This window comes from Rhodnius prolixus, unplaced genomic scaffold, assembly GCF_049639745.1.
Source record: "Rhodnius prolixus isolate KJV_2025 unplaced genomic scaffold, Rpr scaffold_9, whole genome shotgun sequence".
In the NCBI taxonomy this organism is placed as follows: Eukaryota; Metazoa; Arthropoda; class Insecta; order Hemiptera; family Reduviidae; genus Rhodnius; species Rhodnius prolixus.
This window is the reverse complement of record NW_027411604.1, coordinates 8,684,107-8,705,083: the sequence shown is the minus strand read 5'-3', so window position 1 is coordinate 8,705,083 and position 20,977 is coordinate 8,684,107. Positions and strand designations below refer to the sequence as shown.

The following is a 20,977-nucleotide window of genomic DNA, read 5'->3' as shown; positions in this document are numbered from 1 at the left end:
ACGTCCATTGAAAAGGTGGAGATAAAAAAAAAAATGTGAAGACGGAACGGGCATGTTGCCTAATCCCTGAAGTGTAGAACAAGAAAAAGACTGTAGACGACATCATTATTTGGCAACAACCCACTTTACTTCCAACCAAACAACCAACTTCTGAAGAGTTGGGTAGCATTTGTAGTTTAATACTTTTTCTAAACGTCCTAGTTTCTTAGTTCTAACTCTTTAACAAACTAAGAAGCTCCATTTACTCATTTTTACAAACAATATCTATGGCGTAATAAGCCTCATTATTTAGCTAAGAGATCGGTGATTATTACCCATAACACCTTTCTATATCCAGTCATCCCGTTAGAGCTATTTTTCAAATTTCTTGAACATTTCATTTTTTGAAAATCATCTACATTATTACCCACATCGTTTATCTATTTATTTTTTAAATTCCATCTCTTAAAGTTGATCCCACCTAAATGAACACAATAAAACTAATTTTACTCTCTCATTCTCTGGCTGCAGTACCGTTAAGAACTGGACTCCTACAAGGAGTCAATAATATTAAGAAACCATATACTAGGCCGTTAATGGTTCCCAACTTCCATAGCAATAGATCCTTTATTTTTTGGTTTAGAACCAGAAAATGATCTTGTTTATAAAGTTGTTTATTGTCTCTAATTGAATTGTTTAACAATTATTCCTGTATGTTTCAGGCTGTGAGCAATGTACAACGTCCTAAGCCATGTCGTAAACAAAGCAAAGCTCCATCACCTCCGCTGAGTTATCATGGTACTATGGAACAAAGAGATAGATCTTTAACCGTTATGATACCTCGTGCCAAATATAGACCAGTTCCTCCTCAGGCGAATTCTAGTTTAATGACAATGTCCACTTTTGGACCCGAACAGAAGTTATTAAAGTACCTCACTACGGAGAAACCGGTAAGTTTGTTAGCTTTTTATTCATTAATTATCTTATTGTAAAAGAATTCAAATGTAAATTTTATTTTCATTCAATAAAGTACATTTGTTTTAATTCACCAGAGTTCAAGAGGAAACAGTAGGAAACCTAGTAATTCCACCAATCACTCTCATGAGTCTACAATCATGCCCAAGAAAACCCAGTCAACTCCTCCATTAAGGAAACCATCAACTGGTATAGAAATCGCTTAATTTTAAATTCAAGTCTTTCAAAAGAATTTACTACTGAATAAATTGCTCTGTAATAAAAGCTGTTCTATAACAAAACAAAAAAATCGTGCTACCTTTATATCTGGCAGTTTTTCTTGTATTCTAATAGATAAACCTTGCCCACACGCAAGTTTTAGTACTTTGAAATTAAGTCATTCTGTCAGATGTCTGACCTACCCTTGGAAAAAAGACTTTATATACTTTTCTGATCAAATCAATAAACCAAAAATTTTAAAAATGAGTTTATTAAAAAAAAATAATATTCTCAATTTTTGTTTTCTGAACTTTACCGCATTGGCTTCTGAGTGACTCATGTAAAAATGTTGTGGGAGTAAAGATTTTCCAAAATTGTTTCTTTGTGAGTACAAAAATGAATTTGAATGACTCACTGATAATTAATTTTTAACGAATTTTGTTATGAATATTAATTCATTCTGTTTTTAAAATTTTATTGAAATTTATTAAATTTTTCGTAATGCAGTTATTTTGGAATCAAAAAAAGAAATTAGCTGATGAAAAGAGTGCTATTCAGTAGTCTTTAAATTATGTTTTCTTAGCTAACACTGACAATTCCAGAAGTAGCTTGTCTTCATCATGGATGCATTTGTAAGCATTTTGAGTTCTTGTCACAAAAATATTCAAACAAAAAAACATTCTTTATATTTTACGCGTGAATATTATCTCCCATACATTTTTTAAACTGATATTTTTGGGGGTTTTTAAATAAAGAATTCAAATTATTACGACCAAAAATTGTTATTTTATTAAAATAATTGCTGACAAAATGAGATATCTTTTTATTTATAATTTTGTAGGTGCATTAGTTTCTGCTGGTTTCGAAGTATCTGCAACAGTTGGCCGTTCGAAGGAAATCCATGAATGTTTCATTACAGAGCCACATACCGATTTAGGACAGCCTGGTTTCAGCACGATTAGAACAGCCGACAGGTAGTAGAATCTATAGTTATTGAAGTTAAGTTAATAAGAATTATTAATATTAAACTAAATAAGAATTAAGAGATTCTATTACATATCCGGTTAAAGCACAAAAAAATTACTTGCGTGACCAAAGTATCGTAACAGCACAGCAGCAGCATACATCTTGTGCAGTGGGCAATTTGTAAATAATGAAGTAGTTATACTATCTATCATTTTCATACTAAGCATGTGTATTTTTTATTTACATGATACTATTATTATTTACAGTTCAGTCATAGTGGATAATCCACCCCCACCTACTTTTGAAGCAGAACTTCTAGACGCGACAAAAAGTGACTTACTGTAAGACAATTCTCCTCTAACCCATTTTCATTTATTTATTCTAATATTTTTATTGGGTGTTTTTCATCATGCATGTGTTTTATTCTGATCTTTATTCTATACAATTGGTTATCTCCTTTATTATTTTCTATAAAATTATATGTCTTTTCTTCTTTATTTAGTTGAACAGTTTTTCTTTGTGTTTATTCACATTTTTAAGAATTACTTATTTTCTTTCTATCTGTCAGGACTTTTATTAGTTTAAAAAATTTAAATGAAAATATAAACAAATACTTTACAAGCTAGGTCAATATGGATGAGTGGGAGAAGTGCAACATTTTGTTTTTTTAATTGTAGTCTACAAATTTGATTGCAAAAACCAATAATTATCAGCCGATAAAGAGATGAGTGGCACACATGTCACATAAATCGTTGCATCTATCCGATAATTATTGTTTGCTCCGCCACTGATTCCCATCGTTGTTTTTACTCACTTTTTTTGGACCAAAGCTCTAATATCACAAAGTAGAGACTCATTGCGACCTGGCCTAATATTAGAGACCCAGTATTAAAATTAATTTAATTTAAGCAGCGATCAGTTTTTACTTAATTAACAATTATAAGTGCATATTTTAATAAATTTCAATGATAATTATAACATATTAGTTAATAAAAATTACTTTTTAGTGTCTTTTCCCAATAACATTCGATTGTTTGTTGGCAACTTAAGCAGCTGCAATGATCGTTATTATAACTGGGTTTATTTAATCGTAAACTCCGTGAAATAACCTCTTACAACTAAACTAAATACATTTATACCCGAAATATGTAATTAATACGCTAAAATAGAAGCAAGAATATTGTTGTAAAAACCAAATGCAAGATATTTTTCTTTTCTATTTAGTGCAACTCCTACACTGTCAAATTTAACGGAACGCGAGATCATTGTCTCAAATGAACAATACAAACTTAGTTTCTCAATTTTTATTTAATCTCTGTGCTAAAGTAATATTTTCTTTATGTATCTTGATTTTTTTAAATTTTGTTTATTTATCTGTTTATTTGCTCTTCTTAAATTTTAAACTGCACTTTTACCCAATTTCATTTTCTTTAGTACATTTTTGGGTGGTAGACATTATGTAGTGGTATCCTCTGTTTTAGTATTTTCTTGAAATCAGTCCCAACGAAAGCTCTTATATAAATCTAATGATAGTTACTATGGTAAGTTGGAAATTTAAAACTTTAACGATACGTCACTGGCAAAACAGAACTAATTGTGATACAGTTTCCTTTAATTAGCAAATAAAGGAAGGTACACAGAATGGTTGTTATGTGAAACCCTACTTGAAAAGAAAACATGCTTTACAAGATGCGTATTATAACAGAAGCAAATAACTAAGGTTCCTGATCTTCAGTTTTGCTTACGAATGTAGTTTCTTCATTTAATAATTTATTGTATATGTACCAACTTACTTTTTTATAATATTCTTGACTCCGACTTTTTTGTTTTTCTTGTATTAAATAGGCTGGAACCAAAGAAAATTCACGCACAAAATGAACATTTGTACAAATGATACTGTTAGCTTACTCGTTACTTTTTATTTATTTTTTAAGATTATATTATCATTCCATTTTGTTTCTATTAGACCATTATATTCAGAATAAATGAAATGCATCTTTGTTTTAAAATGTAATGAATAAGATTGTTTTCTTTGACTGTTACAGTGATTTTCACTGCCTCCATTTTTGGTTTACATATTTACATAAAAATAGCAAAATGTATTTATTATATATTTTAATTATCAATTGCAGGACTGTATCAGAAGCAAGGTCTTACGATGAGACAACCATTCACCCGCCTACGAAAAGTCTTAGAAGTAATTATGATAAAAATAATGAGGTATTATTTATTATTTTTTATTAATACTTACTTAATTGATCGGACCAAACTTACAGATATCTGAGATTGTTAGTAATTGTGTGTTCCTGTTCTTTGTAGTTTATTGAGGCCGTTTTAATGGAACGTCTTTCGCTGGTTCAGAGTCTTGACCAGTATTTATAAAATACAGCAGAATATTTTGCAAGTTAAACCTTGAGCATCCAAACCATCCTTTGTTTGGTTTGGTCCCAGTATCTTCTTTCGTTCTGCATCTCATCTGTAATTTATAGCCCAATTCAGCCAACCTTTCGTTCTCCATTGGCAACGTGGTGACCGATTCTCGAAAACGTTGTTTTATCTCAACTAGCTCTATTTTTACTCTGGTATTTCTTACTTTGTCTCTAACCTTTCTTAAACAGCACATTTCTGTTTTTTTAATTTGAATTTTCAGCCTTGTCTTCACAATCAAAAAGAGAATTCAAATATGAGAACGTATTTCAGTAAAATTATAAATTCCATAGTTTTCGCTGCTGGGCATACACACACACTATTTTGTTAAAATTATGTTTTAGAGTAGAAAGTGTTTTTATAAATGGTTAATTAGAACAATAATTTATATTCCTTATTCATAAAATTAACATAGTTTGTATATAAAATGTAATTTATTTAGAGATAGATAATCGATTAACAGAAAATTCAGAATTTCACAAAAGAAAAAGTGAGAATCATGAGCCTCATTGTCTCGAGAAGCAAGAAGAAGACCTTCAGGTAGTAGGAAGCAGTTAGTACCTTAGAACAATGTTAACACATCTCCAGCTTAATATTATACTTTTGGAAATAGGGATCTGTTATTCCAAAATATTTTAGGCTGAATTTTCTTGATTAAAAGAAGTTATATCTCTTTATTGTAAATATTCAAAAGTAACATTACTTAATGATAAAGATTATAGTAATTACTATTATTTTCATTAATAGGATGGCCATACAATGGTTGAACGGGACATAGGTTCAACATTTGTGATGTCTCAATCACAATTATTTAAACCCGATAGGGTAGGTAATAAAAAAAAGTTTATTTTGTTAATTAGAATTAATAATTTCATTTTTGAAAATAATGATGCTATCAGTCTAAAGGTTATTTAGATAATAGTCTCATTTCTATGTTTTATTTTTCGAATTCAGGTTACATGTTATATGATATAATGTATGTGATATAAGAATTTATGGCATGATACATTTATGTAGTTTACAATCATAATTGGTACCACCAATCATTGATAGATGTAACATGTTGGTGTCAATTTAAATAAGAAAACAAGTATTTAAAAACAACTTCGTGTTCACTTAATAAACAATAATAATAGCTTATAGTAATAATAACGAAGTTTTTTTTTATGTTTCGTAAATAATGAAACATAAAAATTATTTTATAAAAAGTATGATGAATTGTCTAAATATAAATAGAAAGATTTGTGTAGAGCCGAATTTTTACTTATTAAAAAAATATATATGTCTGGTATCATTATTTACTAATTAACTTTAAAAAAAAGAAAAATAATTAAAGGAAAGTAGATTGCCAAAAATGTAACTAATATTTTTATCACATATTTTTTCTAATAATAAAAGATATTGTGTTTTACAGGGTACTGGTAGTGATATATCCAACTTTGATTCATTATGAAGATACGACAAATATAGATAATATAAATGATTGAGAGAAGATACGAGTTTCGAATTCGTCAACGCAACAATAAGGGAGTACTATTCCCGAACAGAATATTGTTATCAAGTAAGAAAGTGTTCTTAACGCTAGGACAGTTAATTTTACTTTCTAATTGTTATGTTTTATTATATAATCAGAAATAGTTTAGTGTTCGTCAGGTAAATATGACTGTAGTCTAATTTATTTAACAGATTCTTATTAATATCTTCCCTGTGAGATTTTTATTTTATTTTTTTATCATAATACCTCTATATTATTTTTATAATTTTGTACCAAAATCTATTTTTTTACTTTTGTTCATTGCTATTTCTGATACGAATAGATTATGAAATTTGGTTTCTTCTCCAAGATCATCTTTTTTAAAGTAAATAGTAGCTCATGTTAAAGACTATTTGTACCTTCTTAAATTTTGTAAATATTTGTAATTTAAAAAATTAATTTATATTAAGTTTTTCTGTATATTGCTAGTAAAAAATAATTATTATAAATGGAAGCAGAAAATGATTTAAAAAATAAATAAATAAAATAATGAACATTTCATATTTTTATTATTAAAAAAAACATTCAGTTATTAACATTTTGTAAAAATTTTTAAGATAAACGTCTTAAATGGTCGGATTTTTTTTTTTTTTAAATAATTTATGTTTTTAGGGTGCTAAATGTGAGAGAGTTCTTATATTAATGTGTGCATCTGTGAGTAGGAGGTTTGTAAATAAATATAAATAATTTTGTACTGATGGATTTTTCTTTTTTGTATGACGTAAAAGAGAAATGCAAAAAAATAAATTTAAGAAACAATGATAATAAATAAAATAATAAAAAAGAAAGAATTATATTGTTTTAGAAATTAAGTAGTGCCAAAAAAGAAAATATGGAGTGTCATGTTTTAAGTATTTACTTTTCGAGTTGTGAGATTTGACAGGAAAATAAATAGGTAAAAATTAATTAATTGCGAAGAAAAAACTGCAAGTATTTTTGTTATTTAGAAGAGTTATGTAAAAAAATATACATAATTATGATTATTTAGTTCTTTAAGATGTTTTTATGTATAATGTTTTACCTGCAGTGTATTAAACAATTATAATTGTAATAATAATAATTTGTTAACTACTTTTGCAAATTTTTAATGTAATTAAATTAAAGAAATATATACAAGTGTAAGTATAAATTTCTTTCATACAACAAATATATGTTCTAACAAATATCTTCTTTTTTTTTGTCCTTTATTGAAATTAATTGACCAATTTGGTAAAAAAAATCATGCTTTAGTCACTAAATCGCAATTAGTTTTACAAAATTTTAATATACTCGTATTCAAATCATCAAATGGGCAAAAAAAAGTTAAAAACACCAATCAAATAGAAAAGTACGCAAAAACTTTTCTCATAAATTAATTATCTAAATTAAATTATAATTTTATTATGAAAATGTAAAAACATGTACTACTGAAATATAAAAATGTAAAACCTAATGGAATTTTACGTTCCAGGGCTAGAAAGATTCCACGTAAGGCTACATTGCTCAGTTAATTTGCGAGAGATGTTTCAAACTTATGCATACATTACAGTAAATCTCACTTTATTTTACATTGAACCGACTTTGGATTGACTTGCCACTTATAAAAGTAGACGAATACTACTTTAATGTCCTTCTTTCTCATCTTTTTGAACGGACTTGGTTACTCAATGCGGATAGAGAAAGTGTGTTTTATTCCTCATTTGTCGGTGTTTTGCGTGTACTGGTAACACTTAGCAAGTTAAAAGTATTACTTGTTACTTCTCCAGTGAATGTCTATTATGGCTATTTGTTTTACAGATTTCAATGGCAAAAATCCTATTCATCCTATTCAGAGGGCATCCTCTAACCAATCAATTGCATCAGCGATACTTCATCAGAACTTATTCTAAAGACCGGATTGCGATAATCCTCAACATATTGAGATGTGGAAACGGAGTCAACCAAAGAATTTTTGGAGAGAGACTTGGGGAATAGAAGAGAAAGTTAGAGAGAAGATATTAAAAGTTTTTCCCAATTCTCCAAGCACTTTCTTCAATTAATGGCTCTCATTTTGGTAGAATGAAGGTACTGAGTTTAATAAAGCAGTCTTCCAGTGAAATTAGAAAACAATTTCTTTTATTTCTAATGGTTTTTATTTCTTGTGTTTCAAAGTAGATTGACCCAATAAGTACATCTGGCTATGGCTTTAGTGTTAAAACTAGTAAATACAAGTCCAGCATCATTCCTATAAAGTTACATGAAAAGATCCTGTTTTTCCAATAGTTTTTCTTTCTTGTTTCTTAAAATAGATTGACCTAGCGTACACCATCTTGCATTGTCCATAATATTAACTGCCTTACGGAAACATGAGTATTCCAGGGAAATTATGTGTTTTGGCCACCTTTTCTAATCGCTTTTACAACAGGTTTTTTAAAATATATCGACCAAACATGTACTTCTAGCTTTGCACTTAATAATTACTATGAAATACCAAAGCTGGTACCTTCCAGTGTAATTAGGAGAAAAGATAAAGATATTATTCATTCACGCATTTTTGAAATGATTTGAATCACATATTCTTCCATATTTTATATATAACAATAATTATTTCAGTGAGAGTGCAAGAACGTCTGTATTTCAAATTTGAATTTTCGCGCCCCTTCCCGCATATAATATATTTCCAACTTCTCAGTTCTAAAATATTACTCACAGAGAATAATAATAATAAAAAAAAAAACATTGAACATAAAGAACCTTTGAACGAGTACTAGATTTCAATTATTTTAATTCATAATTTTTACAAATGTTTGGCAATTCGTTATTATTTTGGGTAACACCACATAACCTCCCATACTCAGCCTGCTCAGTCAGAAAGTAGACGTGTAGAGCTATCCAGGTGATTCTGTGAAGTCGAATTCACTACCCAGATGAGTATGATAAGCTTAATTCGCTTGTAGAACGAGTTAGACCTGGACATGAAATTGACTACTTATATTACATTACAGTATAACTGAGTGGTCTATATTCAACAGATATAGATTTAATAAAGAGGAACCTTATTTAATTTTACTCTCTTGTAGTACCAATATGATATCCCAAAGTTATTCAAATAATTTCATTAGATTGGTTTGTTATACGTACTTAGATTCTTATTAATGTATTATTTTGATATTTAGCTCTATTTAAATGAAAAATTAATGTGAAACTAAAGTCTTTAAATTAAAATTTAAGAAAATTGTCCACCTTAATTAATTATTAAAAATTCTATTCCATTCTTCCTTAAAAATTAGAAATATAAAAAAAATGAGGAATTAAGGGTACGCCAATGCTATCCAGCGGCAACTGCTTAAACTAGATGGATAAGTAATTAAAAGCTAGTTCTATTGATTGTCGCTAGATAGCATGAGCGTGTACTTTTGAGTCGAAAGTTTTGACCAATAAAATGAACATTGAATAACCTCCCATCCAAACATCAAACTGTCCGAGGTGTGAAGGATATTCTGTTTGGTTGAAATATCCTTCATCTTAATCCAGTTGAAATAGTAATAATTATTTTATTTACTAAATGTTCTTCACTCACGTTGATAAACATTTTATATCGAAAGTATTTAAAAAAAGGTTCTCTTAAAACATTTCCTTGTAAAATTCAATCAACTTTATAATTTTTTATGCTTTTTTTTATGTATGATAGGCAGTTTTCGGTTGATGTTGCTGTAACCAGGTCAGTGAGAACTTTACATGCCGTAGAAAACTGATGGTATGATCAATTCGCATTAAGCGACAACTAAAAAAACTGGTATTGTTCATCGTTACTGCGTTAAAGACTTCTTTCAGGTAAGCAACATTTTTTGTGTATACTTTTATTTTTAATTACGAGTTGGTGTGATTAGAAGTGTTCAAGAAATTGAAAGACTGTTAATAGTAGTTACAGTTTAAGTGTACGCATGTAATTTTCAATAGTGTTCAATATTTTGATTCATCAAAAAGTTTCAACGGCCATAAGTAGATTTAGTTCGTAATAAATTAATAATTTTTGGTCGTCTTTATTACTGTAAAAGTAAATTGCTAATTACGATTATGTATTTGGGAATTATGAACTTCCACGTAAATATTCACATTTCTCTCATTTAAAGGGGAGAGTAATCTCTAAATATTTAGAATATTAGAATGAATAAATTGCAATGTATAAATAATAGTTTATATAATTTTTATATTTTGCGTTTAATGGGTCAAAAATTTTGCAGAATTATAATTAAAAATGAGAAACATCAATTTAATCCGGAGGATATTTGTTCATTGTGCTCACTAAATTCAAAAGATAATCTTTACCATTTTATTTTTCAATGTTCAAAATTTTCATTGCACAGAGATAAATATTTAATGCAGTACATCTTAAATTACAATGCCGATAGGGACAAATTAGTTAACTTATTAAATATTGAAAATGAAATTCAATTGAACACTATATTCTTATATGCCATCAAATGTTTAAATCAAAGAAAATCTTGTTTAAGTTAATGTATTGTTACTACAAGGGAGCCCCTATTTGTTTTTCTTCCGAAATTATTATTTCACCAAGGTAATAGCTGGTATTCATCCAAAACTATATGTTTCATCTTTTGTTTCTTTTTATGGTTTATATAATAAGAAGTTTATTATTTATTTAGTTTTTCATTTTACGAGTCAATTGGAATATTGTATTTATTTTCATTTTCTTTTACAACACACTCCTTGCTTATAAGGCATAATGTTCTTCAAAGCAATAAATAAAATAATAATAATTTTTATTTATGTTCTCAGCGTTCTTTCGACATTCTAATGGTAACTCTGAACTAGTTCAATTCAAACAAATGGCTGGGTAGATGACATCTTATCCAGTGTAACACATTCCAACTCCTACAGCAACAGTAAGTACATGTTTTCAGCTTACAGCATGTTGTTTCTCAGTTAAGATATTATGTCGTATTATCTAAATCTAAAGATAAATAATTAAGTACACAGTAATAGATTAGATACCTAGTAAGAGTAATGATTTGCCTAAATTCAAACTATCCAGTAGGTACATGAACTTACATTTGTGTACGTTTTTTTAAAAAAAGTGGATGTGCTTACACTTTTAATAATTCTTTATCATCTTAGGGCTTTTTAGTGATCAAATTGGTGTACTGAAGTGAATTATTAAGTCATAAACATTAGTGTTGTACAGATTGCACATTCAGAATTTTAATTATACAACTGCCCTACCGTACAGTTTTAATAAAGTGATTGGTCTTTTTACTTCTTCAAAACTGAACTTTTTGCAACAATTAAGTCAAGTATCTCAAATAGGCAGATAGGGCGTGTTGTCTTCCGCTATTATAACCCATGTTTAATAAGTTATTGAATGAGAAATGGTTTAATTGTTTGAAAAGACTTACTTTTCAAGGAGAAATTATTTCAGTTCTTGGTCAAGTTTAATTCGTTTATTCGTTGAGGCATTGTTGCTACAATGCAAACTATATAATTAATAATTTTACAATATTGAATATTGTTATTAACTTAGGATTGAATAGGTATTAATAATTTAGTGAATTTGAATTTAATTTTTATTATTGTTAATAATATCTTCGTTCGTCTTTCTTAAGGCCATCCTTTAAATCCAGCATCCACAAAAGTTGAGGTGTTTCGCAATCCGTTTCATCATTCCAGGGAAATCAAACCAAACTATCTTATTGGTTTTTTTTTCAGGTAAGCTTTACTTTTATTTGTACATTACCTGGAATAGATGATACTTTTTATCAGATGAATTAAATCTTTCCCTAGAAAGATTTTAATTCGATTGAAAAATACAATGTTTAATGTATTGTGAATTCTGTAGCTTCTTTGTATTTGCTGTATTTAAATCAAAGAATAAATCAGAAATTGAAGTCCTTATAATTAGATTAAAGATATTGGGCAACCTTATTAGAAATACTATACATTCTGTTCTTACTTTAAAATCAGGAATGAAAAAAATATTAATAAAGAGGTATTAAGGTCATGCCAATGCTATCTAGCGGCAATAGCTTAAACTAGAAATATGTAATTACATAGAAACTAGTTGCAGTGTTTGCCGCTAGGTAGCATGGACATGTACTTTGACACTATTAAAATAAACATAAAATAACCTCCTAACGACCTAAAGACAGTGGGTTAAAAAGATTATTCGGTTTTGTCCGAACATTCTCTTTATCATCTAGCAACAGTAATAATTTGCTTTATTTTTTAAATGTTCTTCACCCGCGTTGATAAACATTTTATATCGTCAGAAAATATATTTCATTTTCTTTGATAGAAAGGGTTAGGTTCTTTAAAAAAATGATTTAAACTTTCATTTATTCACATTTATTTAATTTTTATGAATACATAATCAGTTTCTTTTTTTTTCTAGGTTCTTAATTCAAGCTAAACTCAGTAAAAACTAATTATTTTTTGTACATAAATATTGTTGATTGTACATGATGTTGATTTTCAGATTAAATACCTCTGATACTGGAGTACTGCCTGCAAAACTGTTCATCAATAGAAGCCCATGTGAAATAGACGTAAATCATCTATCCTAGGAAATTTATGTGAAGAATCAACTAATAAAACAAGTATTATGTAGTTACTACACGTAATGTGCACGTTAATTTCACCATGTAACGTTAGAATTTTTACTTCAAATTGCATGTACTTCTTTTTAATAAAATGTTTAATTTGTTTGCTGTATAAAAAAAAAATTATAAATTAATAAAAAAGAATCTTATAATATTCTCCTTTTCATCTAAAAAAAAAACATTGTTTTATTATCATGTTTGCACAGATTTATTTAAAAAGCGTTTAATTGAAAAAAAAAAAAAAAAGAATAAAAAGGAAAACCTGAAAAAAGTTTGAAATAGCTGCGATAGTGGAAGGAATAAAAACAAAACTAAAAAAGGTTGAAAAACCTTTTTAAAAAAAGGAAAAATTAGTTCTAAAAATGGCCACAAGGTTGCAGCACTTACTGGACTTGACAAGTTTATAAAGATATTTTAGTTTACATATTTGCCACTAGGTAGCACTAAAACGGTGTATATACAACTGTTAAGATTTCTCTTCAGTACGACTTGAGTGTTTGATGGGAGTAGATCGCTCTGCCGCTCGTCACCTAACATATCTACTCTCGTCTTACTTTACCAAATATGAAGGTATGATGATGACATATGCCTGTCTAGTCAAAAATAAGAATTATAATATAAAAATATTCCAATCAAATACGACGAAAAAGGTATGATAACATATGTCAGCCTCGTCTAAAAATCACTAACATTCAACAACATGTAAGTTCTTCTGAAAGAATTATTTAATAAATCTTCTAAACATTAAATATGAAAAATAGGTATAATGCATACATACGTCTATTTAGTCAAAAATTGGGTTTTTAATAGTAGGCAATTGCCTACTATTTATTATTTAATAAATCTTCTAAACATTAAATATGAAAAATAGGTATAATGCATACATACGTCTATTTAGTCAAAAATTGGGTTTTTAATAGTAGGCAATTGCCTACTATTTATTATTTAATAAATCTTCTAAACATTAAATATGAAAAATAGGTATAATGCATACATACGTCTATTTAGTCAAAAATTGGGTTTTTAATTGTAGGTAATTGCCCCGCCCTCCACACCCGGCCAAAATCACTTACCTATATAGTTGCGCAGTACTATTGCACAATCGACAAGCAAGAAACATTTTATGCACTTTTTCTCTGCATAAACTAATTTATTTTAGCTTACTTCCGGTATCAGTAATTAACACATTTATAATGCCATCTAACTATATTATATTTACTAATTAAAAAAGCTTAAACTACATAATAATTAATAAAAACAATGGAGTTAATAGAAAATAAACTGCAGTTTGTACTGTCACTCCTAGGTAGCAAAACAATTACTATTTTAACCTTATTAGATTCTCTTTCTAAACTTTGGAGGCCTTTTTTAACTATTTTTTTTTATGTTTTCTTTTTTCATTTTTTTTTCCATTATTTTTAATTTCTTATTATTTAAGAGATTAAAAGGGAAAATAAATACAATATTATTAATTAACTATTTTTTATTTAAAAATAATTTATAAACTTTTTTACAATAAGTTTAATAAAATCTTTACAGAGTTTGGGAAAACTTCAATTGACTGGTGACTCACGAGACCTATATACGACCTCCCTACGCTACATTTAACCATGTTGGTGACTCTCAAGACTTAAATAGGTTCTCTTTCACTCCCATTTACCATGTTAATGACTTATATAGGATCTCCATTCACTCATATTTAACCATGTTGGCGACTCACTAGACTTATAAAGGACCTTCTTAAACACACATTTAACTCATTTAGTGACTCATAAGACTTATATAGGCTTACATTCGCTCACATTTAACCAATTAAGGTAAATAATTGTGAATGGAAGGAGTCGTCAATATGATTAAATGTGAGTGAAAGGAAGTCCTATATAAGTCTAGCAGAGCTGTGGCTAGAAATTTTGCCCAAATCTGACTGTAAACATGTACATTAATATAGTAACTACATAGTTTAATTAACTGATCTCTAGTCAAATCTGTAGGTTTCTTAGATAGATGATTCACGTCTTTTCCACCTGGTCTTCTATTGATGAACGGTTTTGCAGGCAGTTCTGTAGTATCAGCATTGTTTAATCTGAAAATCCAACATGTTTAATTAAATTAAAGTGCGTTTTGAATTTTACCTTGAATTAAGAAACTAGAGAAAAACATCTATAACAATTGATAAACCTTTTCGTTCAATAAATGAAATAAATTTCCAAAAAATACACTTAATAAAATTAATTGAATCTGTTCAACATGAAGTATTTCTGAATTATGCTACACAAAACTTTACAAAATTTATCGTTTCAATGAAGTTAATATTTAACTAAACATTGTGATTTAAATTTACTGAGCCAAATAATGAAAGTTCTACTTACATTAAATAGACATATTTTGTAGATACATGATGCACGGCAAATGGTAAAATGAACATGTTAATAATAAGGCAAATCTAGTTGTACAGCAAGGGACGATCTGTTGTGAAAAACAAGAATCAAATACCATTAGAACATGTAGAAATCATTATTCAATTTCACTCGAACACTCCTGTTTTGTATTTGATAGTTAATATTAAGGCCGAAGTAACAATGTAGATGTAGGCACGTTTTTTTGTTGTTTTTTTCAAGTATGAAGAAATAACCACTGGAAAAGTGGAAATTTTCTCCTAATTTCACTGGAACGCGGTGGTTTCTGCATTAGATAATTTAAATTTATTTATTTATTTATTTACAAGACGGGCAATCACCCAGTTACAAAGAAATATAATTTAAAATAACATTTAATAATAACTCAATATATAATAATTATAGAAAATACATATATCATACATTTATACATATATATATCATAGAATAGAAATAAAGATAAAATAGAAATAATATATACACATAATTTACTTAATAGATAAACAAAATACTTCAAAATATGTACTATAAAATATACTTTAAAAATAGAAACTTTACTCAATTAATAAATCTTTATATCACAAATAACCGGTAAGTTTTCCCTAGTACCAATCACCGCAAAATCAGCCATTTAACAAATGTTTCAACTCGATCATGTTGGTGTTGAATATATCAAAATCAGCGGGTAGATGATTAACTTGATCCGCAACTCTTGGAAAATAACTGAACTTACGATAATTGGTACTATGGCACACTTTAGAAAACACTTGTTTTTGTCTAGTACCGTTTGTTGGCACGTGAAAATTTAACAATGATAAAAGTTCAGGGCAGTTTATATTATTATTTAGAATTTTGAAAATAAAATTTAAGTCTGTGGCTTGTCTACGAAACTGTAAAGTACTCAAACCAGTAAATTCCATTACGTCATCGTACGGTACCTCCGTCATGACTTTTGTCTCTCGATACCAGAGCAATCTTAGGAATCTTCTTTGAAGTGATTCAAGTTTGTTGACGTAAGTTTTCTGATAAGGAGACCATAAAGCAGAGCAGTACTCAAGAATAGGTCGCACCATTACTTTGTAAAGGATAATTATGGTTCTGACATCTTTAAAGTTTCGAGTAGATCTAGATATAAAGCCAAGCATTTTATTTGCCTTTGTGACTATGGAGTTCATGTGGAGGTTGAATGAAAGGTTAGCACAGAACGTAACACCAAGGTCCTTCACTACATTAGATCTACTTAGAGTTGAAGCATGAAGAGAATAATCGAAGTTTGTACACGTCCGACTACGATGATAGGATACTACCTTACATTTAGAGATGTTTAGGCTCATATCATTTTCATCGCACCAAACACTCAGTCTATGAAGAGAGTTTTGGAGGAGGAGAAAGTCATCCGCAGAGTTAATGGCAGTATAAATCTTTAAATCGTCAGCAAAAAGCAGAAAGTTTACTGAATTGAGACATGTAGATATATCATTGATAAAAATTTTGAATAAAAAAGGGCCAAGAATTGAACCTTGAGGTACACCAGATGATACAAGAAATTCTTCTGACATTAGTGATTTGTATTTAACAGATTGATGTCTTGCGGTGAGGTAGGAGTAAAACCAGTCAAGTAGTGATCCATGAATTCCACAATGGGATAGTTTATGAATTAGTTTGGAATGATTGACACGATCAAAAGCTTTGGCGAAATCGAGATATACAGCATCGACCTGCTTGGCAGTAACTAAGGCTCTCCGCAGATAGTCCTCAAATAGTAACAAATTAGTGAGCGTCGATCTACTAGAATGGAAGCCATGCTGTTCACTGAGGATGAGGTTGTCGAGTAAAGGCCGAAGAATGTCAATTACAGACTTTTCAAATATTTTCGCAATTGCTGATTGAATGCAAATTGGTCTATAATTTGTAACATCCCTCTTATCTCCAGATTTGTAAATCGGAACTACAAAACTTGTTTTTAGCATGTCCGGATAAATCCCATGTTTTATGGATTTGGTAAATAATGAGGCCAGAATCGGGGCCAGAGCAAGTTGACAATTTTTTAATACTGCAGATGGTATTCCATCAGGTCCTGTACCTTTCCTGATGTTGACATTAGACAGTTGTCTTAGTACATCTTCAGTGCTGAATTCTATCATTGAGATGTTCACTGAATTCAAAGATATCACATCTTTATTGGTTGCGGTATCTAGAACAGACTTATTATATACACTTGAGAAATACTCAGCAAACAGGTTTACCGTATCTTGGTTACTCGAAGAATAAGTGTTATTGAAGTGGGCAGCATCTGGAATGGCATTATCGTTTTTTTGCCTGTTGATATAGTTCCAGAAATCCTTTATATCACAACTTTCATTTATTGCTGATTCTACATCATGTATATAGAATGCATAATCCCGTTTACTTAATTAATTTTTTACATTGCGCACGTACCTTAGAGAAGTGCTCATAGTCCTTACGAAGTAGAGAGATTCTATATTGTTGATGTGCTGCTTTCTTTTTCTTAGTTAACGTTATTAACTCCTTTGAAAACCAATTCGGGTAGTCTGACTCGAAAATTTTCTTGCGCGGAGTAAATTCAGAGATTAATTCCGTCACAACTCGTCCAAACAAATCAAAGGCAGTATTTACATCAGCTGTACCTAGCACGTAATCCCAGTCGTAGTTGACTAGATAACTCGAAATTGTCTTGAAGTCGCAATTTCTATAATCAAAGACTAGATCTTTAAACACATTTTTCTCACAGCCTAGATTAAAGCTAAACTGAAGTGGCGGGTGATACCCTTCCTTTTTAAAGATGCTGTCATGAGCCAAATTAACTGCTATGTTTTTATCAGTAGAGAACACTAAATCAAGGAATTCACCTAGACAGTTTGTTATGCCATTTATTTGATGCATTTGAGCGTAAACATAAGTATCCACGACAAGTTGTCCCGCTGGAGGCAGAGATTCACAGGTGTTATCAGCTACATTTAACCAATCAACAGAAGGAATATTGTAGTCACCTACAATGAACGCTTTGTTGAAATTAGTTGACTGAAGTATATGTTCGATCGTCATGCAATGTTGTTGATAATCTTGCAGAGGTGAAGCAGGAGGAATGTAGACTACACCAATCAGTATGCATTCTGACTCAAACTTAAGTGATACAAATTTTTGCTCTATAGTGTTCGAACATAGCTTTAACTCAAACGATTGTATGTTCTTCCTAACAGCAATTAAGACACCACCACCAGATTTTTTACAGCTAGTATCACATGTTCTGTCCATCCTATATACGTTATATCTATCCAATCCAAGTTCAGAAGTATTTATATCGGTATTTAAGTTAGTTTCAGTCAATAAAATTATATCGTATACATATACAGGAGTTGGCAAACTGTTTTAGTTTACACAATTTCGTTCTTATTCTATTTGCATTTTGGTAGTAGATTTGTAACTGGGTATTTAAAAGTTTTTTTTACTTACAATTTGTGGATGCCCTCTAACGTATTTAATAGTTAAGTCAGTTTCTCCTGCTTTAATTCTTTCTTCCAACTTGATCCGTAATTGACGCAAGAGCTCTCTTTCCATTGGCGTTGAATCTTTTTTAACACGCACGTCCCTTAGTTGTGGTACATTAGTAACCAACCGCCTTTGCCTGAATATTTTATAGGCTGCCGTTTTATTTTCAAATATTACTTTAAGTGGTCTAATTTTATTTTCAGATGGTTTACCTAGCCTAAAAGTAGTTAGCACAGTAGACTCACTTACCCCAGCAGATCTAACAAGCATTTCAACGTGATTCTTGTCATTGCTTTTCTTTTCCTCATTATCTTCTCTATCCTCCTCAGGCAGGTTAAAAATAATTAGATTACTTTTTCTTTCGTCACGGTCCTCAAATTCTCTTACAAGTTTATCTTGCATAAAGATATCATTCGCATACTGGCAGTTACAGGTGTTACTTTGTTGTTTTAAATTTGCAATGTCTCTTTTTAACTCCATTATTAGATTTTTTAGAGAAGGTAGATCTTTTAATCCTATATTGCAATCATTGCAAAGGAATTTTAGTGTTCTTCTCTTTAAAGCCATACGCTTAGCTTCAGAAGTAGACAACCCAGCACATGAAGAATGAACAAAACCATTACACCCATCACAAGTATAAACATTATCACTTGATTTCTCGTTATCTGTAATAGATAGATAGATTTGGAACAATAAAGACAATCTTGAACATTCACCATAGTTGAATAATATGTAAAACTAATGAATATTAGTGATGTAAATATTAGCAAGTGTTGATGGAAGGAAGGTTATAACAAGTTATTGATTTAATTATTGACGGCAATTAAAATTAACGGCAATGCTAGATCGTACATGTTGGGTCGATCTGTTTTGATAAACAAGGAGTACAAACTAGTGGAAAAAGTGGTAATAGTCTCTTAATTTCACTGTAAAGCTGCTGTTTCTGCACTTGATAGTTATTTTTAAAGGCAATCCTAGATTGTACATGATTGATCGATCTATACTAAAAATCAATAAGTAGAATTCGTCTTCTACCTTCACCCGAACACTCCTGTTTTGTATTTGATAGTGATATTTAGTAGTGATTAAGGCCAATAGTAAAATGTACACGTAGGTACGATCTTTTTTTTAAGTAAGAGGTAAAAAGCTACAGAATAAGTCAAAATTGTCGTCTAATTTTGCTTATTTGATAGTTCGTATTAAGACCAATGCTAGGGTATATCATTTTATAAAAACAGAAAGTAAAAAGCAATTGGAAAAATTAAACTTTTATCCCAATTTCAGTGCAGTTCTGTGGTTTCTCTATACGATAGTATAAGGCAATGCTACAGGAATGATGCTGCTCCTACATTTGATAGTTAATATTAAGGCTAATGCTAGATTGTTGCATATTGGGTCGATCACTTTCGAAACACAAGAAATAAATACCATTGGATACAACAGTAATTTTTTCTGGGAAGACTGCAGATTCACTTTTTCCAATGTTTTTTTTTTCTTGTTTCTCAAAAAAGATCGGCAAAAATATGCGGAATCTAGCTATCAACTTAATAAGTACTATCAAATACGAAAACATAAGTATTCTAGTGAAATTACGAGAAATGTTCTACCTTTACCTATTGTTTTTACTTCTTGTTTTTAAAATAGATCGGCACGATCTGAAAATTCTAGCATTAGCCGTAATATTAAACTAATAAACACGGGAGCAGCATCATTAAGCAGTTGGGTGAAAAGATGTACTTTTTCCAATGGTTTTTATTTCTATTTTTTTTAATAATAGACCGACCTTATATTTACAATCTAGCTTTCCCTTAATATTAACCATCAAATACTGAAACAGCAGTCTTCCAGTGAAATTAGGAAACAATTTCTCCTATTTCCAATAGTTTTTATTTCTTGTGTTTCAAAATAGATCGACCTAATTAGTACAATCTAGCATTGCCCTTAGTATTAGCTGCCTTATACGAAAACAGGATTATTCTAGTGAAATTATGAGTAATGTTCACCTTCTCTAATCGTTTTTACTTCAGATTTTTAAATTAGATCGACCTAGCTTACACAATCTAGTCTTGGTCTTAATAATTACTATCAAATACAGAAACCTGTATAATTAGAAGAAAAATTAAAGATATTACTCATTTCGTATTTTTGAAATGACTTGACTAGCATATTCCTCCATACTTTATTTAACAATAATTATTTCGGAGAGAATCCAAAAACGTCCTTATTTTAAATTTTGTGCCCCCTCTCCGCATAAAATAAATTTACAACTTCTCAGTTCTATAATACTAGTACTCGTACAGAATTAAAAAAAAAAAAAATCATTTTAACATGTACTAGATTTCAGTTAATTATATTCATAATTTTTACAAATGTTTGACAATTCGTTAATATTTTGGATAACACCACGTAACCTCCCT

The 20,977-nt window shown here is 29.5% G+C and overlaps 1 protein-coding gene and 1 long non-coding RNA gene across 9 annotated transcripts in view; both read left to right on the top strand.

Moving 5' to 3' along the window:
• Window positions 1-7,244, top strand: part of LOC141454700 (uncharacterized) — a 211,009-nt gene extending 203,765 nt beyond the window's left edge. The window contains exons 12-18 of one of the 4 annotated variants that reach the window (XM_074129215.1): window positions 702-929; window positions 1,032-1,143; window positions 1,994-2,126; window positions 2,385-2,459; window positions 4,251-4,338; window positions 5,293-5,370; window positions 5,960-7,244. In XM_074129215.1, the coding sequence (XP_073985316.1) occupies window positions 702-929; window positions 1,032-1,143; window positions 1,994-2,126; window positions 2,385-2,459; window positions 4,251-4,338; window positions 5,293-5,370; window positions 5,960-5,998 (753 nt within the window). In that variant the 3' untranslated portion in view covers window positions 5,999-7,244. The remainder of the gene's footprint in view (window positions 1-701; window positions 930-1,031; window positions 1,144-1,993; window positions 2,127-2,384; window positions 2,460-4,250; window positions 4,339-5,292; window positions 5,371-5,959) is intronic. The other 3 variants (XM_074129216.1, XM_074129217.1, XM_074129218.1) reach the window with 3 other exon arrangements.
• A 553-nt stretch (window positions 7,245-7,797) lies between these two features.
• Window positions 7,798-12,806, top strand: LOC141454319 (uncharacterized). 5 transcript variants are annotated; one of them, XR_012458623.1, is made up of 5 exons: window positions 7,798-8,122; window positions 9,729-9,871; window positions 10,838-10,944; window positions 11,662-11,764; window positions 12,531-12,806. It is a non-coding gene; the product is annotated as an uncharacterized lncRNA (long non-coding RNA). The 5 variants fall into 5 exon arrangements; XR_012458622.1 differs by lacking the exon at window positions 7,798-8,122 and adding an exon at window positions 8,947-9,641; XR_012458620.1 differs by lacking the exon at window positions 7,798-8,122 and adding an exon at window positions 8,948-9,655.
• Window positions 12,807-20,977: the final 8,171 nt, after the last annotated feature.